This window comes from Passer montanus, unplaced genomic scaffold (assembly GCF_014805655.1).
Source record: "Passer montanus isolate IOZ18808 unplaced genomic scaffold, ASM1480565v1 scaffold78, whole genome shotgun sequence".
Lineage (NCBI taxonomy): Eukaryota > Metazoa > Chordata > Aves > Passeriformes > Passeridae > Passer > Passer montanus.
In genome coordinates this window covers 1651428-1677508 of record NW_024373034.1, presented here as the reverse complement: position 1 = coordinate 1677508, position 26081 = coordinate 1651428, and the positions used below count along the sequence as shown (strand labels likewise).

General features: G+C 41.3%; 1 protein-coding gene across 2 annotated transcripts in view; it reads right to left on the bottom strand.

The window, feature by feature from the left end:
- The window catches only part of COL22A1 (collagen type XXII alpha 1 chain), a 238530-nt gene that overhangs the window by 54736 nt on the left and 157713 nt on the right, over nt 1-26081 (bottom strand). For both annotated transcript variants that reach the window (XM_039731540.1, XM_039731541.1), the window contains exons 25-39: nt 21677-21730; nt 21263-21316; nt 20237-20290; nt 18996-19049; nt 18561-18596; nt 16317-16379; nt 14884-14937; nt 14032-14073; nt 11381-11413; nt 7736-7789; nt 7231-7284; nt 5991-6044; nt 3806-3859; nt 2243-2296; nt 395-499 (exon numbers count right to left, since the gene is read on the bottom strand). In XM_039731540.1, coding sequence (XP_039587474.1) covers nt 395-499; nt 2243-2296; nt 3806-3859; nt 5991-6044; nt 7231-7284; nt 7736-7789; nt 11381-11413; nt 14032-14073; nt 14884-14937; nt 16317-16379; nt 18561-18596; nt 18996-19049; nt 20237-20290; nt 21263-21316; nt 21677-21730 — 819 coding nt within the window. The remainder of the gene's footprint in view (nt 1-394; nt 500-2242; nt 2297-3805; nt 3860-5990; nt 6045-7230; nt 7285-7735; nt 7790-11380; nt 11414-14031; nt 14074-14883; nt 14938-16316; nt 16380-18560; nt 18597-18995; nt 19050-20236; nt 20291-21262; nt 21317-21676; nt 21731-26081) is intronic.

Genomic DNA, 26081 nt, shown 5'->3' with positions numbered 1-26081 from the left:
GCAGCAATTCTCCCACCACTGCCTTCTTGAGCTCACACCATCCTGGCAATATTTTACTGACAACATGTAACCAAATTAAACAATCTTCTAATTGGGCGAGAATTAAAAGCTTTTAGGGAACTTCCATCAAGCTAATAATTTTTGTACTAGTTACAAGGACAATGGTTACTCCTTGTGGAGGTCTCTGTTTTCAATGTAAATTTCAGAAACACATCTTCAGTACTCTCTCACTTTTTGTTTGTTTTTTTTTTTTTTAATGCACAGCTGAGATCTGGAGCATTTTCCACAAGCAGGCCTTCCATGGATTCAGGCAAATCCATGCTCTCCTGCAGGAGCCATGGTTGCCTGTCTGATATTGAACCAGTCAAGCACAAAGCTTGCCAGCAGTACTTACCTTTTCTCCATCTTTACCCTTCCCAGGTAAACCTGGCTCTCCAGCACGCCCTGGCTCACCAGGTGGCCCAGGGAAACCAACTTTTCCTTCTTTTCCAGGATCACCCTGTAGAAGAGAAGCCCATCTCAGGTCTTTCATTGGAACTGAAAGACATGGATATTTTCTCTTTTCCTTCTTTTCCAGGATCACCCTGTAGAAGAGAAGCCATCAGAATTCATTAAAATACTATAGATAATTACCATCTCAGGTCTTTCAATGGAACTGAAAGACATGGATATTTTCCTAGCTGTCTCATCTGGATTTCTTTTGGTATCATAGGAAAACCTCTTTAAATGGAATTCTTTTCCTTCAGTAATCTCAAGGCACTTGTAATTTCCATTAAGGAAAGCAAAAGAAGACTTCAATATATTTTGGGAAGCACCTATATGTGGCGGTGTGTTCTCTCCATGGAGCACACCCCAACCTGAACTCATCAAAACTGTTTATCCCTGCTGTGACACTGAGAAGTGTTGGAATGTGCCCTGATCCCAACCCGATCTTTGCTTCCCATAAGCCTGCCCAAGTGTCACCCAGCAGCAGCAGCAGCAGTGCTGGATGTCTCTGGTTGTGATGGCTGCTCCTGACTCACAGTGAGTTCAGGAGAGGCAGATAACAGCCCTACAGGTGGGGACTGGCTTAAGCAATGTGCTCACCTAACCACAGTGCTGGTCAACGTCTTCACAAATTTGGGAGAAACTAACATTTGTAGCCAGCCTGAAATCATAAGCCAACCATCTTACCCCAAGAAGAGTGCACAGCCCAGGGCCCGCAGTGGGCTGCATGCCCAGATCTCCCCCTGAGCACAGATGCCTCTCAAGGTAACCCCCCAAATTATCATCTTATCACATCAGATACTCAGCAAACAAAATAGAAATAAATGCATTTGAAACTTTGAAACCTTAGCTAAGTGATATAAAGGATTGGTTGCACACATATAATGCTTTAGACAAAATATTGATTAAGTTTGGGACTAACTTTGGATGCAGCCACACCTAAATTCCTCTCTGAGAAGGAGTTTAGAACACAAAGGGATCCTTTCTGAAGCTCATGACTCAATGGAAGGGTCCCCCTGTCAGTTTTGTCTCTCCCTGTCCTCAATGCAGTAAATAATCAAGTGTATCTTGCATTGAATCTTGTTAAAGCACCGTGGCATTTACCACTGATCTTTGTTAACTTGGTGCCTTATATCAATAAAATATACTGTTCTTCTTTCTTATGAGTGAAGTGCATCACTCTTTCTGCAACACTGAATGAGAAAGCCCTTGGTCCTCACATAACCCTAAGGCAGAGCTCAGTAATTTGGAAGAAGATTTTACTCAAGGAACTGGGATTCATTTCCTTTTAAGCCCCAAATACATGGATATAGAGGGTCTGATATGTTTCTGATTAATCAATCCTACTCCAGAAAACAAAGATTAGGACTTCAGCACGCTGGGCACTCTGGTTGCATCACCAAACACAATCCCCTGAATTCAGAAAGCCATCAATGGGGACAGAAAGCCAGTTTTTCTTCCAGCTTTGGATTTACAGTGATGAATAGGAGTTTCTTAAAACACCAAATGCCTGCTCTTGTCAGGTAATGAGGACAGCAGAAGACCATAACTGTGTACCAGTGGCTTTGCTATATCCAGTCATATCTCAGTGGTTTATTAGGCAAATTATAAAGTTGCAACTGGGTGAAAACCTTACAGCATGTATAATAGAGGAGTTTGAGCAAGATGAACTCATGAGTCTTAACCATCCAAGCTGTCACTATTATCTGAAATGCTCAAGAAAATAAATAAATAAGCCCATCAAGAACCAACTCACCCTTTCCCCCTTCTCTCCTGCCTTTCCTGGGAGTCCAGGGCTTCCGGGCACACCCTGGAGAGAAAAGAACTTTAAATCTTTGAAGTTTTTTTTGTAGGCAGTATCGGATTTTAAACAAAGGGGCAGACCTATGGGTTCAGTATAGTTTATCTCAAGGGTCAGTATCAGCTCTACATTTCCCAGTACAGAAAATCTGCAACCCAGAAAATACCACAGAAGGTGTATAACAGGTCCTTAAAGGAGGAATTTCGTTTTCAATATAAAAAACAGCTGAACAGAAAAAACCAGAAACTGAGCTAGTACCAGATTTGTGTATTCTCCCAGTCACCATTTCTTTCATTTTGTGAAATTCTCAGTAGTTCCTAACATGCTACCAACAACCCCCAATCACCACCTCTGTATCAGAGAAGCCAAAAGCCTCCTGGGAAATGTAGCTGTGTTCATTTCTTCCTCTATTTCAGTTTTCAATCCTTTTAACATCTTGGCAGGTCTCAAAGGACTGTGTGTCAAAATATAGATGATTTAGAGCTCTAAATTAAGTACTGTAACTTCCTAACCCACCAAAACATATTTTAGAATGGTACTCCATTTTAAGATGTGAAATCATGTCTTGGCACCATTAAGATTGGATTGACCTCAGAATGGATGTGATAATTATTTTCCTTTCTGCACCAGTAAAAATTATTTCCAACTATATTGGCTTTTATAGGTAATATATTGGTATTACTGGTATAGAAGTTTGCTTAATGGAATATGAAATTGAAAAGTTCTTAATTTTAAATATCACCTTTCACTTTTAAATTAAATCACTACATTAATACAATTAAATCAAATGTATCTTAACAATTAGTTGAAGGGTAATTTAAGTTTTCTTGGACTGCCCAGGTAATAAACTCTGGTTCTAATAGTGCTGTGTTCTAAACCCCTGTGCCTGAGTACATCATATCCTGAGGTCTAAACGCTGTTTTTCACCTACTCCAGTCTAAGCCAAATGAAACTCCAGGAACTAGAAAGAAAATTGCCCTAGTGGAGCTGGGAGTAAAGTTAATCCAAAGATTTTTTAGCAAATATGAAAAATTTTTTCATGCACAAATTAACAGTGGTGATGAATGCCCAGGTAAGGGGACACTGCATTGATTTCAAGGTCTTTAGGCTCAAATGCCTACATAATAAAAGTGGGAGTTTACTATGTTATTTTTATATCAGGAAATCTTGTTTACAAAAGGAGAGGAAAATGAAAAAAAGGCAAAGAAAACAAAACCAAAGACACAATAAACATTGAATTTTTTCTCTTGAAGAGTTGGCAACAAAAATTGCTTTTAACAATTTGGTGAGGAATGAAGCAGATCTCTTCCTCCTCTTGATAAAATGAATATGAGAAGATAGTTAATGGATACACCATTCCCAGGTGCCTCCAGATCTTTCAATTCAGCCATAAGAAACAAGTTTAATGAAATGCAGCCTTCTGAACTTCATAGTAATCCCCATGGAAGAGAAAACTAAACACATTAAAAAAGAAATCAAGGCACAGATGGGAAAACAAATACACTGGTGCATACTTACCACATTTCCTGGCAAGCCTCTTGGACCTGGGGGCCCTGCTGGTCCACTCAAACCCTGTTTTAGGAAAAATGAAGTGTGTGTGTGTGTGTGTGTGTGCATATCACAACTTGTATCACCATAGGAACAAGATGTTCCAAGTGCGATTGGATTTCATGTCAGACAAGGTGTTGTACATCAAGAAGGCAAAAAATAGCACATTTGTTTGCAACTTTTTAGTGTAAAGCATAATGAAACAATACAAAATGGATGAAGGCTCTCTTTGGGAATTTAAAGCTACCTTCTATCAAAAGAAATCCTAAATCTAGCTCAGATACAGGAAGTGAAGTCTGGGCCAGAAACATCAGAAGAAGAGCATAAAGAATGTTGATTTATCATAAAAAAAGTAGGTCAACAAAATATGCTTTGTTGAGAATTCCACCTTTCTCTGCTGTGGGGAACAAAACCTGAAAACATTCTTTTGCACTAAACAGGTGAAATAGCCTAAACATCCAGAGTGTATAGTTTTGAATTGCAAGTCTTTATCCATTTGCAAGTCAAACCTTGTAGCATGAGAAAGCCCATGGGTGTCTCCAAAATTTCAAGGGATACCTTAGAGGACATATATTTGGGGATTTATGTCCCCATAGAGATGTATGTTTGGGGTTATCAGGCTATATTCAAAGGTTTCATAGAATCATACATTTGGGTTGATGTCCCCATAGAGATGTATGTTTGGGGTTATCAGGCTATATTCAAAGGTTTCGTAGAATCATAGATTTGGGTTGGAAGGGACCTTAAACATCATCTGGTTCCAAGCCCTCTGTTCATAGATTTGGGTTGGAAGGGACCTTAAACATCATCTGGTTCCAAGCCCTGTGTCATAAACAGGGACACCTTCCACTAGATCAGCTGGTGCTGGGCAACCTGTGCCAGTGCTTCATCCCCTTCAAAGGAAATAATTTCCTCCTAATACTAATCTAAACCTACTCTCAGTCTGAAGCCATTCCTCCTTGTCCTATCATCCCATGCCCCTGCAGAAAGTCCCTCTCCAGCTCTGTTGTGTTTCCTCTTTAGGCACTGAAAAGGGTTCTAAGATCTCCTTGGAGCCTTCTCTTCTCCAGGCTTTGCTCATAGCAGAGGTTTAAAGGTTTCCTTTTTTCTGTGTTATTTACAGCCACTGGTCTATGAGCCAACAGAAACATGGAGCAGCAGCAGTCCGTGAAAGGATGGCAAGAAAAGAGAAGGTGCCTGCAAATACCTGCATTTCCATATCATTAACATCCTCTGAGCCACAAGGTTATACAGAGAAATAAAACCAAGGAATGGGTTTTCGTGGAATAGTTTTTGCCATCATTTTTTTTTTCCCTTCTCTCCAAAATACTAAAGGGTCCTTCAACCAAGAGTGAAAGACTCCTGAAAATATGCAGTTCAGGGTTTAGGGACAAAGCACTCCTTAGGGACAATGTCTAAGCACAAGCCCAAGAAAGAAAACCATGAACACAAAGGTGGAAGAAGAAATTTCAGTGCTCTAGGATGCATGATTTAGATTTCCCATTCCTTCCTTCTCCTGATCAGTCATTCCCTCTCTCAATCATGATTTCAAACAGTTCTTCAGTGTTTCTTCCTTCTTGGCTTGCAAAGAAAGTCTGAAGCCTTTTATTCAGCTGCAAAGGTCTCATATGATTTCACAATAATAGAACTGGACTGGAATCCTTTACTGTTCCTAAGCACACAGACGGATAAGTACAGCACTCCCTACAACAAATGCCTCAGAAAGGGGTGTGGGATGAGTCTTCTGTATGAGCCAATATTAAAAAAAACACCAGCAGAATTGACAGTGAAGCCTAAAAGCACCCATGATCAAAACCAATTCCTGCCGCTGCTGAGCAGTGAGTTCCCTGCTCCAGCTGGCTGCCTGAGCTGGGCTGACATGGCAGTGCAGTCACACTCTCAGAAAAGGGTGTTTTGTTAGGCAGGGAGAGATTTGAGCAGGAAAAGATGCACAACCTTGAGCTGGGCTGAATGGGGCATTGATCTGTTTGGTGCAGATGGTCCTGTTTGCCCACAAACAGCCTCTTCCAGCTGTGGATGAGGATCTGCCGTGTTCCAGCAGCCTGGGACGGCAAATCCCCAAGAGGCTGATGTCAGTGTCCCTTCAGGTGTGTTACTGCCCCGGGAAAATGCTGCAGGGGAAGCAGTTACTCACAGTCTCTCCAGGGGCTCCAGCCTCTCCTCGGGCTCCTTTCTCCCCCTTTGCACCCTGTGCAGAAAGGAGAGATACCAACTGATTAGACATGCAAGGAGACCTCCTCCAGAAAAAAAGGCTTCAAGATGTCTGAATGTATACTAGGAATTGCTTTTGTTAACCAATTCACAGAGGAGTTAATGGCTGAGGAAAGAGCTCCCAGTTCTCTATGCAGCAAGAAAAGGAACTATAAAAATAAAACCCTGAGACTCCACAGGAGTTACTAATGACTGATCAGCTCAGATACTGCCTTTCAGCACTGGATGCTGAAACTTGTAGGTATTCATCTGAGTGAAACTCCTTCCTATCCTCAGGCCTACCAACTACTTAATTTCCTGCTGAACTTTGATGGTCTCCCTTCACAGAAGACTCACCTACAGTTCTGAAATATAAACTCCAGTCATCTAGAAATGGTAATAATAGATCCCCATGACGAGGGTTTGTCTTAATCATACATATCAGAGAGCCCTTTCTGAAGAATTTTTGCAGGACAAAGTCTACTAACTGAACTGCCCCACATTTAGCAGATGTTAGTTAAAAGTTGCATGGCATTACTGCGTTTTTCTTGGGTTTTTGGAGGTTTGGTTTTGTTTGGTTTGGGGTATTTTTTTTTTTTTGAATGCTCAGCCTGCTGTTAAGACATGCTCAGACACCTGTTTAAGGTGATGATGCCCAAGTATTGATGATTATATAGGTTGGGCACGGCATATATGATGGCAGAGTGAACACCTACCCATGTTGAATGGAAACACCTCAGTGTTGATTTGAAATAGTTTTGTGTGACACAATAAATCTTCTGAAGATGGCTGACACCATAGAACCATTTCACATGGGCCATTGCTCATTCCAGGTCAGATGAGCCAGGGTTGAATCTGACTGCTCTGCAATGTTTTGGAAATGTGATTTATCTGCAAGATCTGTGGTTTGGTAGCAGCAGTACAAGATGCCCTCTTGAAGGATCATGAAGCTGAAAGAAACCTCTCAGACAATACTGACCATGCTACAGAGATAATAGATTTCTGAGCTGATTTTCCTCCTATTGTCCTCCAGTCTTAGAGGAGTAAAAACCTCTACAGAACTCCCTGAACCTATGACAGTAGGTTCAAAAAAAGATGAAGAGAGAAATGGGCTGCTGGTGTCTACAGGAAGGAGGGCACTCCACTCTACTCATGTCAAAGACTTTCTTCAAGGTCCCTCTTACCTGTACTCCTGCAGGTCCTGGCACACCTTGCTCACCTGGGACCCCAGGTAATCCCTGCAAAACAGAGAGAGGTAAAGGAGCTCTTTTCACAGAGGTAAGTATGATTTTTACAGAGGCTGTCACTGCACAGGGCTCTGCTCTCTTCTGGGAGCTCCATCCAGAACAAGAGAGTCCAGAATACAAATACAGTACCCAAATGCACAATTTAGCTGGGCCACATCACTTCAATATCCCTTAATAAATCCTGCACGTAAATTACTGCCAGCCAAGCCCTGCCTAGCAAATCCCATAGTCCTGTTTTCAGCTACTAAGGCCCAGAACTATAGATCAGGTGCTTCAACTCCAGTAGTCATGTAGCTTCCCCTACAGGCAGCACAAAGATAAGCACCACTGTGGCTATTTCTGATGAGAGAAGCATCCCAGCTTCAGAAGGAGCATGTCCCGCCCTCTCCCTCCAAAACTGACCACTCCCACGTCCCCTCTCAATGTATTTGGCTGTACTTACAGCTTCTCCAGTCATTCCTCGATCTCCTTTGTCCCCTTTTGGTCCAGGTTCACCCTGATATAAAACAGTAAGACAAAGGGAGAAATAAAAGCCATGTCCAGGGCTGGAACTCACACTAGTCCTGTTTAGTAAGTTGGCTCTTTCAATCAGTTACCCATTTCTGACACAAAATAGCTTCTTCAAAGCAGCTTGAGGTCAATGAGTCAAAACGGAATGCCACACTAAGACATGGAGATCACTGTCTAGACTTATTGGTCTGTTCTGATACTAACTGAAAAAGTACTCAGCTTAAACTGAGAACATTTTGCCCTCATGCAGAAGAGTAGCTAAGAATATACCCCCCCAAAAAATGAATCTCTGGCATTTTAAAAGGCCATATGATGTGAATAACAGCAAAAGCAAGGGTGCCACTGCACTACCTCTCAGTAGGAACACAGCCCTAATGTCATCCTACAGTGATCCCAGATGAAGACAATTCCCTATTCCACTTATAAAAGAGAAGTGTCCATTGATCATCTGGAGCATTTCCAGAGGTGGGCACTACACAGCAATTCCTGATCTCTGGCTCTATTAACATCTCCATACATCCATGCAGCTACCTCTCCCTCCTGCAATGCCAGTACATTTTTTCATGCACCACCATCACTGCTTAATAAGATTAATTTATTCCTGTTCTTCCTCCTTACAGTAAATTGAATATGCATTCAGACAGAAGTTCATCAGCTTTGTCCTGTGGTCTAGAGCAATAATCAATAAATCCATATGTCTGCTTTTTCTAAATTGAAAAGGAAAGCACACAATTATGGAACTAGCTGGAATAAACCAGGCATTACATGAATACTCACTTTTGTATATTGTTATGAATGTATGTATTCAGGCAACAGCAATCATTACTTATTCATTATTTATCATACCAAGTGTTTCAATTATGCAATCAAGGAAGAGTAAGAACATCAGTGATTTAAGCTACACACACAAGCAAGGAATAGTGATCAGCCAAAATGCAGAGCCAGACAAATCAGCTTGAATTTTATTTATGTCTGCTATTTGCCAATCATTTCTGCAACACCTGGGAATTCACAGTCCATTTTCAAATGATTCTCTAACAGACAAAATAAGTGCAGCTGCATAAATATCACTTATGTTTGTATTAATTATGCATTATGAATAAATATTATAATCTGTGGTAAATAATGGAAGGAATTCTACTCTACAAACAGCATCCCATTAGATCGACTTTTAACCAGGCAGTCCCTGATGCCATCTAGTGTCCTTCAGAAAAACATCAGGATCACCTAAAGCAGCTCAAGCAAAGGGGCTAAAGCTGCAAACCTCTACGTTTGTGCCTGGAAGTTGTTTTGTGTGATGACATTTCAAATTCTGAAACTCTTTTGAGAAAGCAGAATGACAAAGCACAGACATAGGTCAGTACATTTGTAGGCAGGGATGCTGTTACTGAGTGGGAAAAAGGATGTACATTACCAGGGAAAACAAAATTGCAAAGCAAACAAGTAACACAAGAGGTAAATGGGGAAAGTTTTTAAGCAGAATGACAAAGCACAGACATAGGTCAGTACATTTGTAGGCAGGGATGCTGTTACTGAGTGAGTACATTACCAGGGAAAACAAAATTGCAAAGCAAAGAAGTAACGCAAGAGGTAAATGGGGAAAGTTTTTTTAAGATTTTCCTTTCTTCCATTTTTTCCTTGATACTTGACTTGCACAGCAGTGCAAAATCTAACAGCCATAGTCATGGGCAGAGGAAGGATTTCTTCATAGATTCATACAATGGTTTGGGGAGAAAGGGACCTTCAAATCATCTAATTCCAACTCCTCTGCCATTGGAAAGGATGCCACCCACTAGACCAGGCTGCTCCAAGCCCCATCCAACCTGGCCTTGAACATTTCCAGGCATGGGGCACCCACAGCTTCTCTGGACAACCTGTGCTAGTGTCTCAGCACTCTCACAGTAAAGAACTATTTCCAATTATCTAATCTAAACCTGTCCTCTGACAGTTTAAATCCTCTGATCATCTTTGTGGCCTCCTCTGCATTTGCTCTAAGAGATCCAAGATGTCCTTGTTTTGGGGGCTCCAGAGCTGGATGCAGCACTCCAGGAGGGGTCTCACCAGAGCAGAGGGGTAGAATCACCTCCCTCGACCTGCTGGCCATTGCTGCAGCCCAGGACACAACTGGGTTTGTTAACACAACCCACCAGCAAATCTGCCTGTGAGTCCTTTCAAGTTTGCCAGAGCATGACTCTGCCAAGGCTGTTAACACTGCCTGCTAGTGCTGCCCACTGGCAGCTGCTCTTCATCCATTGCCACCCACTTCTTACCTACACCTCAGTGCTCAGAAAAGACAGAGTGACAGCTGACAGCTGCCACCAGCCTGGCCCAGAAGAGGACTTACAGCTCCCATGACCTGTTCTCAGCAGTGTCCTTCTGTAGTCTCAATTATGCCTCAGTAATTCCTCTGCTACTTAAAGGAAAGCAAGTGCAGTGGGAGATCAGCTCTGCCTGGCCACAGTGGAGACAGAAGGCAAAAAGTGAGGAGCCACCTCTTTTGTTACTGCTTTTGCCTCTTTCTGCCATTATACCTGACCACCACTGTGGTTCTCTCAACCAATCTCCAAGAATATTTAATGATCCTAACTGACTAGCCTAAATATATAGGAAACAGCTTCCTGGTACAATAGAACATAGACTCAATGGGAAGCAATGGCAAGGATTGGTTTTTGGAGAGCACATGACACCTGTCAACACCCTGCTGGTCCTGCCACCTCAGTAACATCACCCACGACACTCTCCTAAGGTTCATCACCTCTTTCTGACACTTTAATGTGTACACTTGTACATCCAACTGTTCTTACCTTCTCCTCCCGCACAATACAGAGCTGTGCTGTGGCAGGTGTCACCACAGTCACCTTGCACATGGAGAAATCCCAGCAAATGGAACAGCTGACACACTTCAAGCCTTTTATTTCTTACTGTCTTGCAGCTCATTTACCAGAGCAATTTACACAAAGCAAAAGGAAAACCTCACTGTGACTGTAGCACTACAAAGATCACAGATGTCATTGTTCTGCATGTTTCCTTAGAATACATATATATATACATACATATATATATATATAAGTATAACCTTATAACCTTTGAGCAAAGGTTAAGAGCAAGCCAAAGAAATCTTGTCTCTTTCTCCAGTACTACTTCACATCCTTATTTCCTTCCTCTGCCTCTGAAGAACCTGGCATATATGTTCTCTTTCTATGGCACTCCTACAGCCGACCTCTGACATCCATGAAACCTTCTGATCCATAATAAACTTATTCACAGATCACGTTATGCCATTTATTTCCCACTAGGTGCTACAAATGGGAACAAAATCTTCATTTTACACTCAGTTTCAGAGGCTGGGAGAGCATGCAGCTCTGTCCCAGCCACAGCTGGTTTGACTGCTGATCTTACCAGCACAGCTTTGGCCTTCTCATCATAGCTGGTTAAAGTGATGAGGATGCCCAGAATTAGACTCAATATGGGTTCTTTACTGAAAGCATTTAAATAACATGGAAAACGCTAAGGGATGTGTCTATCAGGTACAATAGGGGATAAGACAGAGGCCATATTTATTAGAGATGTTACTTACAGGAATCCTGGGGTGTGGGGTGAAGAAGGCTGTCTGGAACAGAAACCAGAGCGTTAAAAACAGGATAGCCTATTTTCCTTAAAATGCAATACTTTACATACACCCCTGTCATTACAGATTGCACATGCCATACATTCCATAAGTAGGTTTATGAAAGAGCAACCCATTGTAACATCTGGCTGTTTGGAAAGAAACCCAACCTGGGGTGTGGGGTGAAGAAGGCTGTCTGGAACAGAAACCAGAGCGTTAAAACCTGGATAGCCTATTTTCCTTAAAATGCAATAGTTTACATAAACCCCTATCATTACAGATTGCATATTCCATAAATAGGTTTATAAAAGAGTAACCCATTGTAACATCTGGGTGTTTGGAAAGAAACCCACAAATACATTACATCTCCCAGAATATTTGAAATATGAACATAAACTCAAAACTATCCTGTGTGCCCTACCATGATGAAAAAAACAATCAATTTTTAAACTTTATAGCAATTTTACTGCTAGTAATCTCCAGGTCATTTTTCCACTTGGAGCCGTCTTCTGTATTATTAAATTTCCTGATACCATGAATGAGCTTGGGGTGTTCTCTCTCTGCTTTGTACCATGCACATGAAATCTCAATGGGAATACATAGTCACTCTGAAGGAATAGCCACAAAAAGAAATTATAAAGGTTTTTAGAAAGAGACAGTATCTTTTCTCAAAGCTGATAAGATATTGAAGGAAAAAACAGACTTGATGACATGAAGACACGTCAAAAGCATTACCTACTTTTAACACTGAAACAGTGCCCTGGTTCCAGCCCAGACCAGTGGGAGGGAGGACGGCCAAGACATGATGTTATTCAATACCACCTTATGCCACTGACAGGGGTGGAGGAAAAGGCTTCTTTCTCTCACTTTGGAGAAGGGAAGGATATCCCCTTCATTGGAGTGAGCGAGGCACATGGAGCAGTGGGATAACGCTGGTCCTGACTGGAGGTAACATTTTGGGTGGCATGGCTGCAGTCAGGTCAAGTTCCACACTCCCTCTTTTGTCCACTTTTGTTATTAATATTGTTGCTGTTATTGCTTGTTTTCTTATCTGATTGATGTTTCCATAAATTGTTCTTATCCCAACCCACAATCTTTGCCCTTTGTGCCTCCAATTCTCCTCTCTGGGCACACGTGGGTGGAAGAGGGGAGAAGTGGAAGAAGTGACCAGAGGGTGGTTTTGGGGTCTTGGGGGATGAGGGATGCTAAACTGGGGACTACCATTCCTTAACCACGACAAACAGTAATAATTACTCTCTACAAACACAGGGAGCTTGAGCAGAGACACACATTTTCTCCAAGTCCAGCCATGTTGTATTTGTTTGTGAGCTGCCTTTTCTGCCTTTAGCAACACAGGTTCATCTTTAGTGCTGTGACTGGGTCATTCTTGTCTGATACACATGAAGTCTTTCTACACAAAGCACTATGAAGTGATCTGGCACAGACTGAGGCCCAGATAATGGCAGGGAATAAATTAAACCACCTTCTCCATTATGGGAATTATTGAAGGAATTTTGAATGAGTTAGAGACAGGACCTTTGAGTTTTTAGACGATGGGATTTATTTTTGTCTTCTACAGAGGCAGGAAGGGTGGGGCTTACATCTTCATAGCACGGTTCAGAAGGTCACAAGACCTCTAGTTACAAGACCTCTTATAGATTTATTGATCAATAAAACACTGCCAACAAGGATATTTATGTTTTTGACATAATCCTTAAACATTTTGTCTTATGGACGCATGCTACAGTGTAAGCTTTCTTAACCAATCACGTTATGACAGACAAACCTACAGCACTGCATTCTAAACTTCTTGCTTACCTTTGTAACTATTTTTATTTTTTCTATGTCTTAAACTCTAAACTTTCCTCTTCTTAACGTGTCTCTGCTTTAAACTCTAAATCCACATTCTCACTTCTATCACCTAAGTTTGGAAGCCTTTTCCAAGTTCTCAGATCAAATCCTGTGTTTAACTCTAAGCTTTGGCCTACAGGCCCAAAGTTCTGAGAATTCCCTGCATTTCAGATTCCAACACTCCATTGCTGTGTCAAGGTCTTTAGGCACTCGACTTTCACCAACCAACAGACCTTGATTCAAATTTTCTCCATAATCTGTGAAAGAGGCAGCTGTATCCAGCTGTGGTGAGCAGAGCTGACGAGAGGATGTGTGCCCTGTCTTGGAGGATCTGTGACTGGCATAAGTCCTCTAGTTGCAATGATGGTGCTCACTCCAAGATGCTTACTCAGGTTTTCTTAGAGGGAACTCAGAGGTTTGTGTATTTACATTCAGTGGGTGCTGATTTAATCACCAGTGAACTTCATTGTAATTGCACTCAGGCTCCCCAAAATAACTTTGCGTCTTCATTTTGAAAGCAATAAATTTGTGTATTCTTGGTCTGGTTGTTGCAAAGAAGCAGAAGAAGGTACAACCTTACCAAAAAGAAATTTAAAAGACCAAATAAACCTTGATATTGCTTCTCTGAAACAAAAGGAGATAATCTCAGAGTAAGTAAGTCCCAAAGTTTCTGCAGAGGAAGTGAGAAACTTGAAAATTGTTTCTGAGGAATTTATGTGGAGGAATGACCCCTTGAATATTGTTACAGCACCAAACAAAATCTTACTTACTGTTCCAGGTAAGCCTGGGGGTCCAGGGGAACCTGTGTCACCCTGGAGAGAGGAAAAAAATGTAACTAATTACATAAAAAGATTCCCAAATAAAACTCAACATTATCATTCAGAAGATGCAGCATTACCAGATGAGATGTAACTCAACCCCCCAGCTCTGTGACACTTCTGATTTTTTGCTGTCCTTGCGTTGATGCATGCAGGATTCTCATTCTGTTGTCATCATCCCTCTATGGTTTTATCATCAACCTGATTTTCTGAAATTGCCCCATCCAGTTTAGGATATGGAGTTTACTCACATCCTGAATGCCATTGCCTCTGTAATGAGGGCAGTTTTTCCACTACACACCCACAAGCATCTGCAAGGTGAATGCTTCTTCTTCTCCTTCATGTTCACAAGGGTTGAATGTAAATTTTGGTGGACATTACCTTTGTCTACTTCTCTAATTGTCACTAAAATTAACGGTGTTGTGATGGCAGAAGCCCAAACTGTTCCTTAAGTTATTGTTCTATCCCCCACAGACAGGCACAGAAAACTTCTTAGATTTTAGTTCCAGGCTCATTTATACCAGCCAATTATAAAAATGAAAAAAAGAGAAAAATTTAACAAAATAAAATTTAAAAAAAGTTTTCCTTGACTTAATGAAATTGTCCTCAATTTCATCAGATTTCATTGCTCAATAAATTATTGTCTCCATCCCACACACAGTTATTTCTGCTGCTTCTCTGTAAAGTCCAGCTAAAAGTCTTCCAAATTTCCTAGTCTTCCTCAGCCTCCTCTATCACTTGTCTCTGCCCTTTATCTGTTTTCTTCTCTTGTCTAAGGAAAATCAGGGTCATTTCATTACTTACTTTTTCTCCTCTTTCACCTTTCATTGCTGGGAGACCATCTCTTCCTTTTTCTCCCTAAAAGCAGGGAAAGGACAGCAAGAAACATGCACATTTTTATTTTAATGCATCAGCCTCACTACAATACTTTACACTCTCAGTTATCTATCTTCCAAGATGTAGAGCAAGCAATTAAAAATGTAACATTTTGAAGATGGCTTCAAAAATCCACTGTATCTTCAAAACCAATGAATATCAATTGACTTCACAGGAAGGAAAGCACCAATCCTAAAATAAGTTGCTTGTAGAAGATCCTACTGCCTGATGCAATTATAAAAAAACAGAGGTGTTTGTTTTTTTCCAATTGGAAAAGAGAGGCAGCAAAACAGCAGTTAAGACCCAGAGTAAATATTCATATTACTGGTTCTGGTTTGGGTTGGAAGATACCTTAAAGATCATTTAGTTTCAAACCTCTGCCATGAATATATTCTGTATCCTCTACTCTACAAGGCATAAAATGGAGCAAACTGCATGGAAAAACCTCAGTTGATTTTAGAACCTTCTTCATCACATTCAAGCATGTCATCAGTTATCAGGACTACAGACCTCACTGATGTGGCTAAATTTACTGTCAGGCCCCTGACCCAAATATTTCCTGGCATGAAGACATCTCCAGAGTTCTCCAGAGGAAGCAGTAGACACAGGACGGACTACAGACCTCACTGATGTGGCTAAATTTACAGGCCTCTGACACAAGTACTTCCTGGCATGAAGACATCTCCAGAGCTCTCCAGAGGAAGCAGCAGACACCAGCATTTGGGTAGAAGTTAAGCCATCAGAAAATAATTCAGCCATCTGAAGCCTTTTCCAGGGCTCAGTAATGAGGTGGATTAGTAATATTTTTGTTGTCAAGAATTTTAAATGTCCTTAAATCAGGCAAGTAATTCTGAAAAGGAGTTCTAAAGTGCAATCTGACCTCTGGAGTTCTAACGTCTCCTGCTGCCTCACAAGTAGCATGGCACAACTCTTCTCATTTGGGTTAGATATTGTTCCTTGTCTGAAGCCTTTTCCAGGGCTCAGTAATGAGGTGGATTAGTAATTTTTTTGTTGTTATCAAGAATTTTAAATGTCCTTAAATCAGGCAAGTAATTCTGAAAGGGAGTTCTAAAGTGCAATCTGACCTCTAGAGTTCTAATCTCTCCTGCTGCCTCACAAGCAGCATGGCACAACTCTTCCCATTTGGGTTAGATATTGTTCCTTAGCACCTCTGAGTCAATTGGGAACAGTCACTAGGCAGGGAATACACTCTTGGCTACTTGGTAACCTTGCTGGTTGCCAATCAGCTGCTCACCACAGCCATCACACCAAGGGACAACATCATCTAGGGACACTCTAGGTAAGTCCTCTTGATGCTAAATGGCCAAAAGAAGATCAATTTGTGGCTCCAAGTCACTCACCTGGTCTCCTTTTTCTCCTCTCAGTCCAGGCAAGCCCCTAGGACCAGGAAAACCTGCTTCACCCTGAAAAGAAGACAAAGTGTGCGAAATCTGATTGACTGTAGTAGTAGTTTGCTGAGAATATGAGATTAGTTTGATTAGCAACTAATTTCTTAGTGTTTTTTTAAACCATCACTTAAAGCAGTAAGTAAGACTTCTCTGGTTTTTGCCTGTTAACTGATGCCATAGAATTAAGGACACATTTCCTTCATGCTGCTCTGTAGCAGGACCAAGCAAATGAAAGCAGAAAAAGCAATAAAATCTGACTTTCCTTTTCATCATTAATGATCTGGTATAGTCTGGAAATGCAAAACCTTCAGTGTATTAATCTGAACAGTACAGATGTCACCTTGATGAACAGATCTAGAATTATCTGAGTGCACTATTGCACATTTGGATTTATTTCTGTTTGAACATTACCTTTGAGGTTCTGCTTTATAATACTTGTTATTGGAGTAACTATGATCTCTATGTCATGTGGCTTCTCCTAAATATATAAAGTACTCTCAAATTTAGCTCCCAGTTGACCCAGTTTGTAATCTGAAAATAACCATGTGGTTTCATATTTATAATTCTTTCCTATCTGAATTTATAGTGCAATATCACAAAGGAGATCAGTCATGGAGAGGACTCAAATTCCCTAAGTCTTGTACAAATACTGAACCAAGAAAAGGTAATCCCTGCTCTAAAGAGATTATTTTAAGTATAGGGAGAACAAAAGTTTGTCATGGTAGAGGTGCAATGGGTCTGTGGACAAAATCAGATGAGGAACAAAATAATGTAGTAAGTGAGGATGACTAAGAACATCTGGGTGATGTTGGGAGAATTTTAAAGAAAGTGGCATTTGGTGACAGATGGAGTGGTGCTTTCTCAGAGCCACTGTGGGATCCTGGCTATTATGGAATAATAGAATGGTTTGAGTTGGAAGGGACCCTAAAGACCTTCTAGTTCCAGCCCCTTGCCATGGGCAGGGACACCTTCCTCTCAACCAGGTTGCTCTAATCTGGCCTGGCACTTTCAGGAATGGCAAGGACAATGAGATCCCAGTGATTCCAGAGATTCAGAGAGCAATCAGAGCATCTAACACTGAACGAGACAGAGGAGAACTTAAAGGGAAAATAAAAACATGGTGTAAATTTGGCTTCTGAAAAGGTCCTGAATCAAAATATCATTGAGTTTGTATGCGTTCAAGGACAGAAAGATAATACAAAACAGCCAATGTGGATTTATTAAAAACTGATTGTATCAAACCCATCCAGTTCCCTCCTTAGACATGAAAACTAAGCAGAAAAGAAGAAAGCATTTTTTTGATGTATCTTTAGTAAAATATCAGGCATAGGCCAACATGATGTTCTCATCTGTAACCACACAATGTAGTGTAGAATGGTCTCTGGAGGGTGGTGTACAACTGAATGAAGAAACAGCATTCATATACCTGCTATTAGCAACTTACTGTCAAAATTCAGAGGCTGTATGATGTGAAGTCCTCTCAGGGACAGCACTATTCCACTTACAACAGGAAAGAGAGCATTTATGAAAGATGGGGAAAGTATCACATTGTGGAGAGAGGGGCAAGTGTCTCAGAAGGTGGTGTTAAAATTCAAAACAGCCCTGTGGGGGGAGATGGTTCAGACCAAGAGACAGTGTTCTGGTTGGGGTCTGGCCCCTTGTGGCACTTGGACCAAGCCTGCCTGGAAACTTTAAGCCTGGTAGTTTGTTTGACCAGCTACAGTGAAATGACATCAAGGAAGGGCACAGAAACCACTTCTCCCTTGGAGCCTGATGAAAACACTCCTGGGGAATCATTTGCCCATGCTGCGGTGATTTCCCCTTACCTGGGACACTAGGTAAGGATATTTTCCTGGGAACTGAGTGATACCAATCAGGCAGATTATAAGGACTTTTGGAGTAGTCCAGACAGGGGGGTGGGGTAATTGTTATTAACTTAAGGAGTGCCTTACCCCAATAACCTCAGTTTGTGCCTCAAACTTGTAGCATTACTCCATCACTCATAGAATCATTAAGGTTGGAAAAGACCTCTAAAATCAACCATAAGTCTCATCCATACAACTGTTCCACCTTCAATCACAGATGCAAGTGTTATGCACAGATCTTGTCATTGGCAAATGGATTTGTTATCCCATATGGTCACTTGCTGTTGTTTTGACAAGTAAGGTTTGTTGTTAAGACTGTTTTTCTGCTCACCTGCTCACCAGGTTGGCCACGGCTCCCTGGTTCACCCTGGAAAAACAAAAGCAAATCTATAACACTGTAAGGACTTGACTCTCTGGTAAGAACACTTCCTAATTAGCAAAATGTGGTCCCTACTGGTCCATGTTGTTCTACCCAGATCCCACAAGGCTCTGAAATTGCCTTTTTTGATAGCTTGGGAATGCAGCCTGCAGGGAGCCAATGCAAGGTCCAGGTTAGCTCTCCCTGCACATTTAGCCTTGAGAGAGGAGCATCAAACAAGGGCTGGTATTTTGGAACACCGTGAAAGTCAGTGAACCCCACTTGCTCATCCCTTTGTCTCCAACTTCAGAGGAATCTTCTTTTCCTGATTTCAGTATAAGACCTTCCAAAATCACACCGTGGTTGACTCAGTAGATACTCAGCAGGCTATGAAATACAATCCCTTACCTTAGGGCCAACTTTTCCAGGAAAGCCTTCCTCACCCTTTTCCCCTCGTTCTCCCTGCAGGGAACACAACAGGTCAATACACAAACTCCTCTGGTGTTTGTGCAGCACATTTGCGTCAATGGTGAGGAATATTTTAACTCAGCTCCTCAGGATCAGCTTGAGAATGTAAATGGAGTCATATGAGAATATGCTTCCTGGAATGTTTTTCCATTCTAGTGCCATTTGCAATCCTATCTGCAATCTCTCTGCTGGAGAATTTCTGGAATAACACAATTACTGTTACAATAACACAGTTAAAGTTGTCCATGGTGAATGATCTGGGAAAAAAACATTTCCATTCAGTTTCTTCAAACGGTATGTGGTTATAAAGTTAGAAAGTGTTTTTAAAAAATGGAAAATTTTGGGAGTGGGTTACTGGATCCATTGTGTAAATACTTTAAAACTGATCTTCCAATGTGGGTGGCATCAGCATGGACAGCAGAGGCTACAGTGGTTGAAATGTGGCTACACAGCTGGGAAGTGCAGGAGATACTACACGGATGTGTGGATAAAATCCAAACTTTGTTTAACATCAGAAATATGTTATGGGCTACAAATTCCCCACATTTATTCATCAATAAATGGGAGCTGGGGACTCTGCTAGACCTGGGATCAAGTATCAGAAGCAAGAAAACCTCTGCATGTCAATCCAAGGCAATAGATGGTTAAGAGTTGTTTTCTTTAATATAATAATCTTTAATATAACCATCATCCCCAAAACCTAGTTTGGCCTTTGTAATCAAAGCATGATGTATTTCTTTGTCCCTTATTTGCAGGGAGATGAGAAATCAAGTGTCTCCTATCTCTACATGTACTATCTCCCTTCTCCCAATGCACAGACAATGGAGGAGACAACTCCCCTTCCCAAGCCATAATTTGGAAAAGCTTCCAAATGGGACAGAAGAAATAGGAAAAAATAAAGAACCAACTTTCTGCCACACAGACCTAGAGAAGGCTTGGGGGATGGCATCCCCTCTTTCCAGCCCTTCAGGGAGGAAAGAAAGGAACATCTTTGGAGCCTGCTACCCTTCTTTGTCCTTCTTCTTTGTGCTTTGGATATATGCCTTGACTTGCCAGAGTCACTGGATTTCCTGACTAATTGTTTGCAATGCCCAGCTGCTTTTTCCTGCTTCCCTTGCTTGCTCACCCCAACAATCTGCCCAGGTAAGGAGCTCAATCCCAGTGTCTGTGGTGTCACTTGCCTTTTGACCTGGAAGCCCTGGAAGCCCACTGAGTCCATCTTTGCCAGGCAGCCCCTAAACAAGAGGAAAACATAAGCTGTAAGTGCCAGTTCTTAAAATTGTTACCAGCAAACTCAGCATAAATATGCTCAGCTCATTCCTGCTGCCACCCACATAAATTAAAGAAAAGATGCATTTTGGTTTGATTTTTTTTCCCTTTTTTTCCTTTCTCAAAAGACACAAAAATTCTCACACTGTACGTATTTGCTCTGCCCTTTCTTCCAGTATCCCAGTTTTAGTGAATGACCACTGGATGTCAGCATTGTGACAGAGAAACTCCAGTATAGAACTTTTATGTACTGAGGATCTTTAAATTTTTTATGTACCTTACTTACATTTGAGCTTATTCTCTATAAGTCCCTATTACCTGTAGCTGTATTTTTTTTTAACATCTGTTTTTCCTTTTAAAGCTTGGCAATTTCTTATAGAGTAGACAGACACCTAAAATTAAATTATATAGCACATAGTGACAGAGTGGTTCAGCAAGATAAGAATTAAAATTACTTCCTGTAATGCATTTAAAATGGCAAGAAAAAAGTTTTCTTCCCTTTTCCAAGTGTCAGTCAATCCATACACACTGCAGACTGTAGGTGGCAATTCTGTACTATGTATTTAATTATTCAGTTTTTATGACTTAAGAACAACAGAAATTGCTACACTCTGCTAAATCTGAGATTTTAATCATGAGTTATTTGCCTGACTCAGGAAATTCCAGGTTTGCAGAAACAATACTGTGTCAAATGCAAAAGAAACTTTAAAAGGTATCATATAAAGAAAATATCATGATCCAATTGCATAAGAATAGTGGAGCTGCACCTGGTAAAATTCTTATTCAGAAAAAGTACCTGAGATTAATTTATGGAGTAAAAGTGACAGTATTGGAGCCCATGTTAAAATCTTGTGTGGGGGAAAAAGCAGACATCAGAATTAAATTATCTGAATTAATGAAGAACTTTGAGGTGAGGGAAACAGTTCCTCAACACTTACAGCTGGTCCAGGTGGTCCAGGTCTACCAGAAACTCCAATCTCTCCTGGCAGTCCCTGAGAAATGAAATCAGGAGAAAAAATAAATCAGTATTTCTGTTCTCTGCAGGAATCTCACTGGAGATTGCTGCTTTCACTTGAAGTGCACTTTTCCCTTCCACTGCAGTCAGGTCATTGCTGTGGGGAGTCCTGGAGACCCTGAATTATCCCCAGGAAGCACCAACATGGTTCCAAGGCTCAGCAGGGAGAAGCTGTGCTGTAGGACCAGCTGTGGCTTTGCAGCAGAGAAAATATAAGAGAAAATCCACATTGCCAGAGGCCTTAACTCTGTTCCCTCTGAAAGCCATGACCTAAAATTTTCTCCAGCTGTTTTTTCTTCTCCTTTATATAAAACAAAACCTCCTCAAGCTTTCTTACCGGTGGCCCAGGCGGTCCTGGGGGTCCAGCAGTGCCTGGGGGCCCTGGAGGTCCCTGCAAGAGAGAAAACAAAGCCAATTTATCAAATTCTCTGGTAGTAGCTGAAAGCCTCAGGTCCTTCCTGTGTAATAGTGGCCCTGTAGGAAACAGGCAAAAGCACTGAGCTTTATTTGCTTAACTTTACCCAAAAAGTGCAAGATGCCAAAGCAAGGGGCCATGAACACAGGTAGAACATTTTCTTCTGTTTAAGTCACTGCTGCCATTGCTACAAAGGGAGCTCCATCCTCTACTCCAGTACAAGAGAAGGAGGAGTGGAAGGCCATAAGGGGAAATCCACAACACAAAGCTTGATCAGTGGGATTCCTTGGAGTATTCAGAAAGAATTAATCTTGATTCATGTTGTTTCAAAGTGAATAATTTACCTCTGCAAAAAAAAAAAATTGCTGAAAGCAACTAATGAATGAACAGGCTTGTGGTTTGAGCTTGCCTTTTTTGGGAGGATGGGATTAAAAATATGAATCCAAGTGAAATGCTGCAATGACTCAAGTGTCTTAAAACAAAATTTGCCGCCGTTTTGTTGCTCAACATCAACCTGGTAGGTAGTAAAAGATCCTCACAAACTCACAGTTTAATTAACACATTCAGTTGGAAATATCTTAACATTCTTCTTCATTTCCCTGCAACAGCTGTTTCTCTTAGGAGAAATACTCTCTCAATAGACACCTGGTTTAAAGATGGATCTTTTTTTATGCATCAAGCATATTGTTAAATTTGGCTTCCTATGAGAGATTTGTTTCCAGCCTTGACAAATCTTATTATGTTGCTTGAGATACAGAGGTGTTTGTTACTGCCAGCTTCCCCTGCAGACAAGACAGGATTTCTCCTATGCTCAGAATGAAATGTGTTCATGTATTTTTTGGATCAGGACCTGAACAAACAGCAAAAGAAACGGATACATGACTGAGCTGAAATTTTACCCTGGCTGCCTCTTTCTGTCTTTCTAACATGACAATCTCACTAATTTTCAGTTTTCAGCATACAGGGAGTTCTGGTGTGATTCTGCTTAGAAAACAACAAACCACCCCACCCAAAACCTCTGTAGAGATTTGAAACTGAGCAGTTGATACAAGACAGAAATTGGACAGACAGCATTTTCCCTATCATCCTTCAATATTAAGGTATTACAAGTCATATATTAGCATTTATTACAAGTCTTAATGAAAAATGTAGATGATGAGAAGAAAATGGTGTAAAAAAGTGAGGAGCAGGATCCATTTGAGGCATGGTTTGGCAGACGTGGCAGATAAATGATCTTATAAAATACATTCACAAGCTGCAGCCAGGAGCTAAAACAGTCTCTCACCAATAGATGGGGCAAAGAGTCCAGAAAAGGAAACTGTAGCTGCACTTGTCTCATTTCAACTCAAAACAGACATGGAGTTCTCCTGTCAACAACACTCTCACTTGCAGAGTGCCTTCAGATGCACTGATGCTGATGATTTAATTCCTGGGGAGTCCTGCAGTTAGAGATTCTACACCCATCAGGAGACACCTGGTCAAGACCATCCTTCACTTACAAAGTCTTCACCATTCAAGGAAAAGACTCAACAGTCCAAATAAGCTCAGCACAAGAGAAAATACTACACACAGACACAACTGTGTGCAGCCACAGCTGGATGGAGCAAACACACACCAAGGACATGGAAATTCTGTTTGGCCCTGCTCCACCTCTACAGGGCACTGCTGGGAGGCCCTACAGAAGGTATGGGCTCCAAGAGGGGGTTTCCATCAATAATGAGAGGAGTACTGGGAAACAAAGTAAAACTTTAGAAAAACTACAAACTGATTCAGATTAGACTATGTGTAAATTTGCAGACTTTCCTTGACAATTCCATCAGTTCCTTCCTGATAATTTAATTTTGTTCTCTCTCTGTCAGTAAGTGAACCATCTTCCACCAGGAAACACATCCTTCCTAGCCCTACACCAGGGAATTTCTATCAGGAGGTGAAAAACCCCAGTCAGGACCCAGCCTCAGCCCAAGCAATCCCAGGTATGTTGTGTTACCCCACACAGTGAATTGGCAGGGATCAATCTGATCTAACAGCAAAGTCTTAATCCAGCATCTGTCAGCAACCAGTATAATCCCTAAATGTGAAGTGCTACTCATCCTCCTCATCCCAGCTCCTTCTCCCAGTAACTCTTGGTATTGTCACTATCCAAGACAATTTCTAATTACTCTCTAAAACTTTCCATATCCTAGACCACAATAACCTTATGCAACTGTAAATCCTGAAATTGAATCCCACTGATCTGATCCTTTTCCTAAATTGCCACTAATAATTCAATTTCACTGTCCTCCAAGAGACAACTACCCAGGATATCATGCCCAGACTGGTTTACAGGTAGCCTCGCCATGTGTTGTACCAACAAATGCTACACCCACTAATCAGAGGCTCTTCTGATAAAATCATCTCTGAGGTGGACACAGAAAGAACAGTTTATTATCCCTTGGAGATGAACAGGGTGCTGTCAGCCTGCTCCAGCTGACTGCACACAGCAGTCACTGACTGTCCTACTGGTTTTCCTGCTTTCTGCTGCCTGGTATACAGCAAGTGATGGGACAAAGTGAAATAAAATGGCAGAAATACATAATAAATATCCCTGCCAGAGCACTCCCTTTTGCTACTGTGCAATTTCTGTTTCACTTGTGTATCAACATCTCATATTGCAGCCCTTCTCCTGATTTCTGAGTATAATCCAGAGCAAGTAATATTTTTTTAAATATTAGAATTCACCAAACTGACAGAATCTATTTATGTTTTAAAAACCCAACAGGATAGAACTGCAGCAGGACTGTGTGTAATGTTTACCCCAAAAAATCTCACACCATCTGTTTTCTTTGCTTCCTTTTTCAAGTGAATCCAGATTAAAGCACCTGATTTATACAACCACCTTTTTCAAAGATTATTTGATGAATTATACAGATGAGAGTCCCTACCCCAAATCCAGACCAAGGTGTTGTCCTGTTAAAACCCTGAATCAGAAGAAAATAATCACAGGCTGTATTTTTTTTTTCTGGCTGGTAAACACTCTGACATGTGGTTTTTAAGTGTTGAAGCAAGAAGTGATACATGAAAACTTGATTTTAGAACAGATCAACGCAAACTCACTTTGGAAAACAAATGCAAAACATAGATTTTTTTAATAAAATGTTTAGACCAGAATATTTTCAAACTGCTGTTCTGAAACAAAAATATTTCAAATATTCATTAAAATCTAAAATCTAGATATTGTGTAGAGGCATGTGTGTTTTGGGATAGGATATCTTTAAAAACACTGTGAAGGGAGGATTTTTTTCAGGCTTGTGTTTCATCCAGCCCAATCCTTAGGCAATGTAATGCAGTGACAGTGCTCAGGAAAGAAATCTGACACTGTTCCTACTGGAGACACAGCTGTATCTGTCCTCCAGAACCCATTCTCCAGTGCTCTCCTCTTCCAGTGTGTACCTTGCTGGAAGATGGGCTGGGAAAGGCAGAGATTTTAAGATTTAGGTTGTGGACTCCCTAAGGAGGCTCTGAGAAGGAACAGAAACCTTTGTCTGTGACTCCATCAGTAGACAGCTGGACCTAAATCTCTTTTCCATGAAAGAAGGGATGATTAAATCTTAAAGGGAGGTGAACAAATGATATTCCACAATGAAAACTGAAGTCTGATGGCTTTCCCAGACACCTGAAGGCAAAGCCTAAACAGAATATTACCTGTGTATTATTCCATGCTGTTGTCTGGATTTTCTTACACTATGACAAAGGTTCAGATAAGCCCTTAACCCGTATTAAAACAGTTTCTGGTCTGGGCTGTTAATGCAGTGTAGCACTTCACAAGCAAGAAGGGGCACACAAAGCATTCTGTGTGCTGCCAAAATGAGAGCAAAATGAGTAACTGAGGGACTGACAGCCTTTCCCCTTCCACTTTCTCTTCTTGTCTCCAAAGTCTCTCCCCACAATTTCACCTCTTAGAAATACCCCACAGACCCTTCCTGTCGCCTTTGTACTGTCTTTCCTTTATTTACATCCCTTTCCCATCAGAAATGAAGCTGCTGCAGCCAGTTTCACGTGTCTCACTGTGTCCTTTGCTACTCCAGCGCTCCACTTCTCCTCCACAGCACCTGAGTGGATTCCAGGATCAGCTCCTCAAGTCTGCTTTTCATTTCTCACCCCAGCCACTAGCGCTTGAATTGGAATTATACAATCAGAGAATCACTGTGGTTGGAAAAGACCTTTAAGACCCTCAAGTTCAACCATCAACTCAGGGCTGCCACAGCCGCTGCCAAATCACATCTCTAAAGTGACACTTCTTTTAAATAGCTCCAGGGACAGTGATTCCACCATTTCCCTGGGCAGCCTG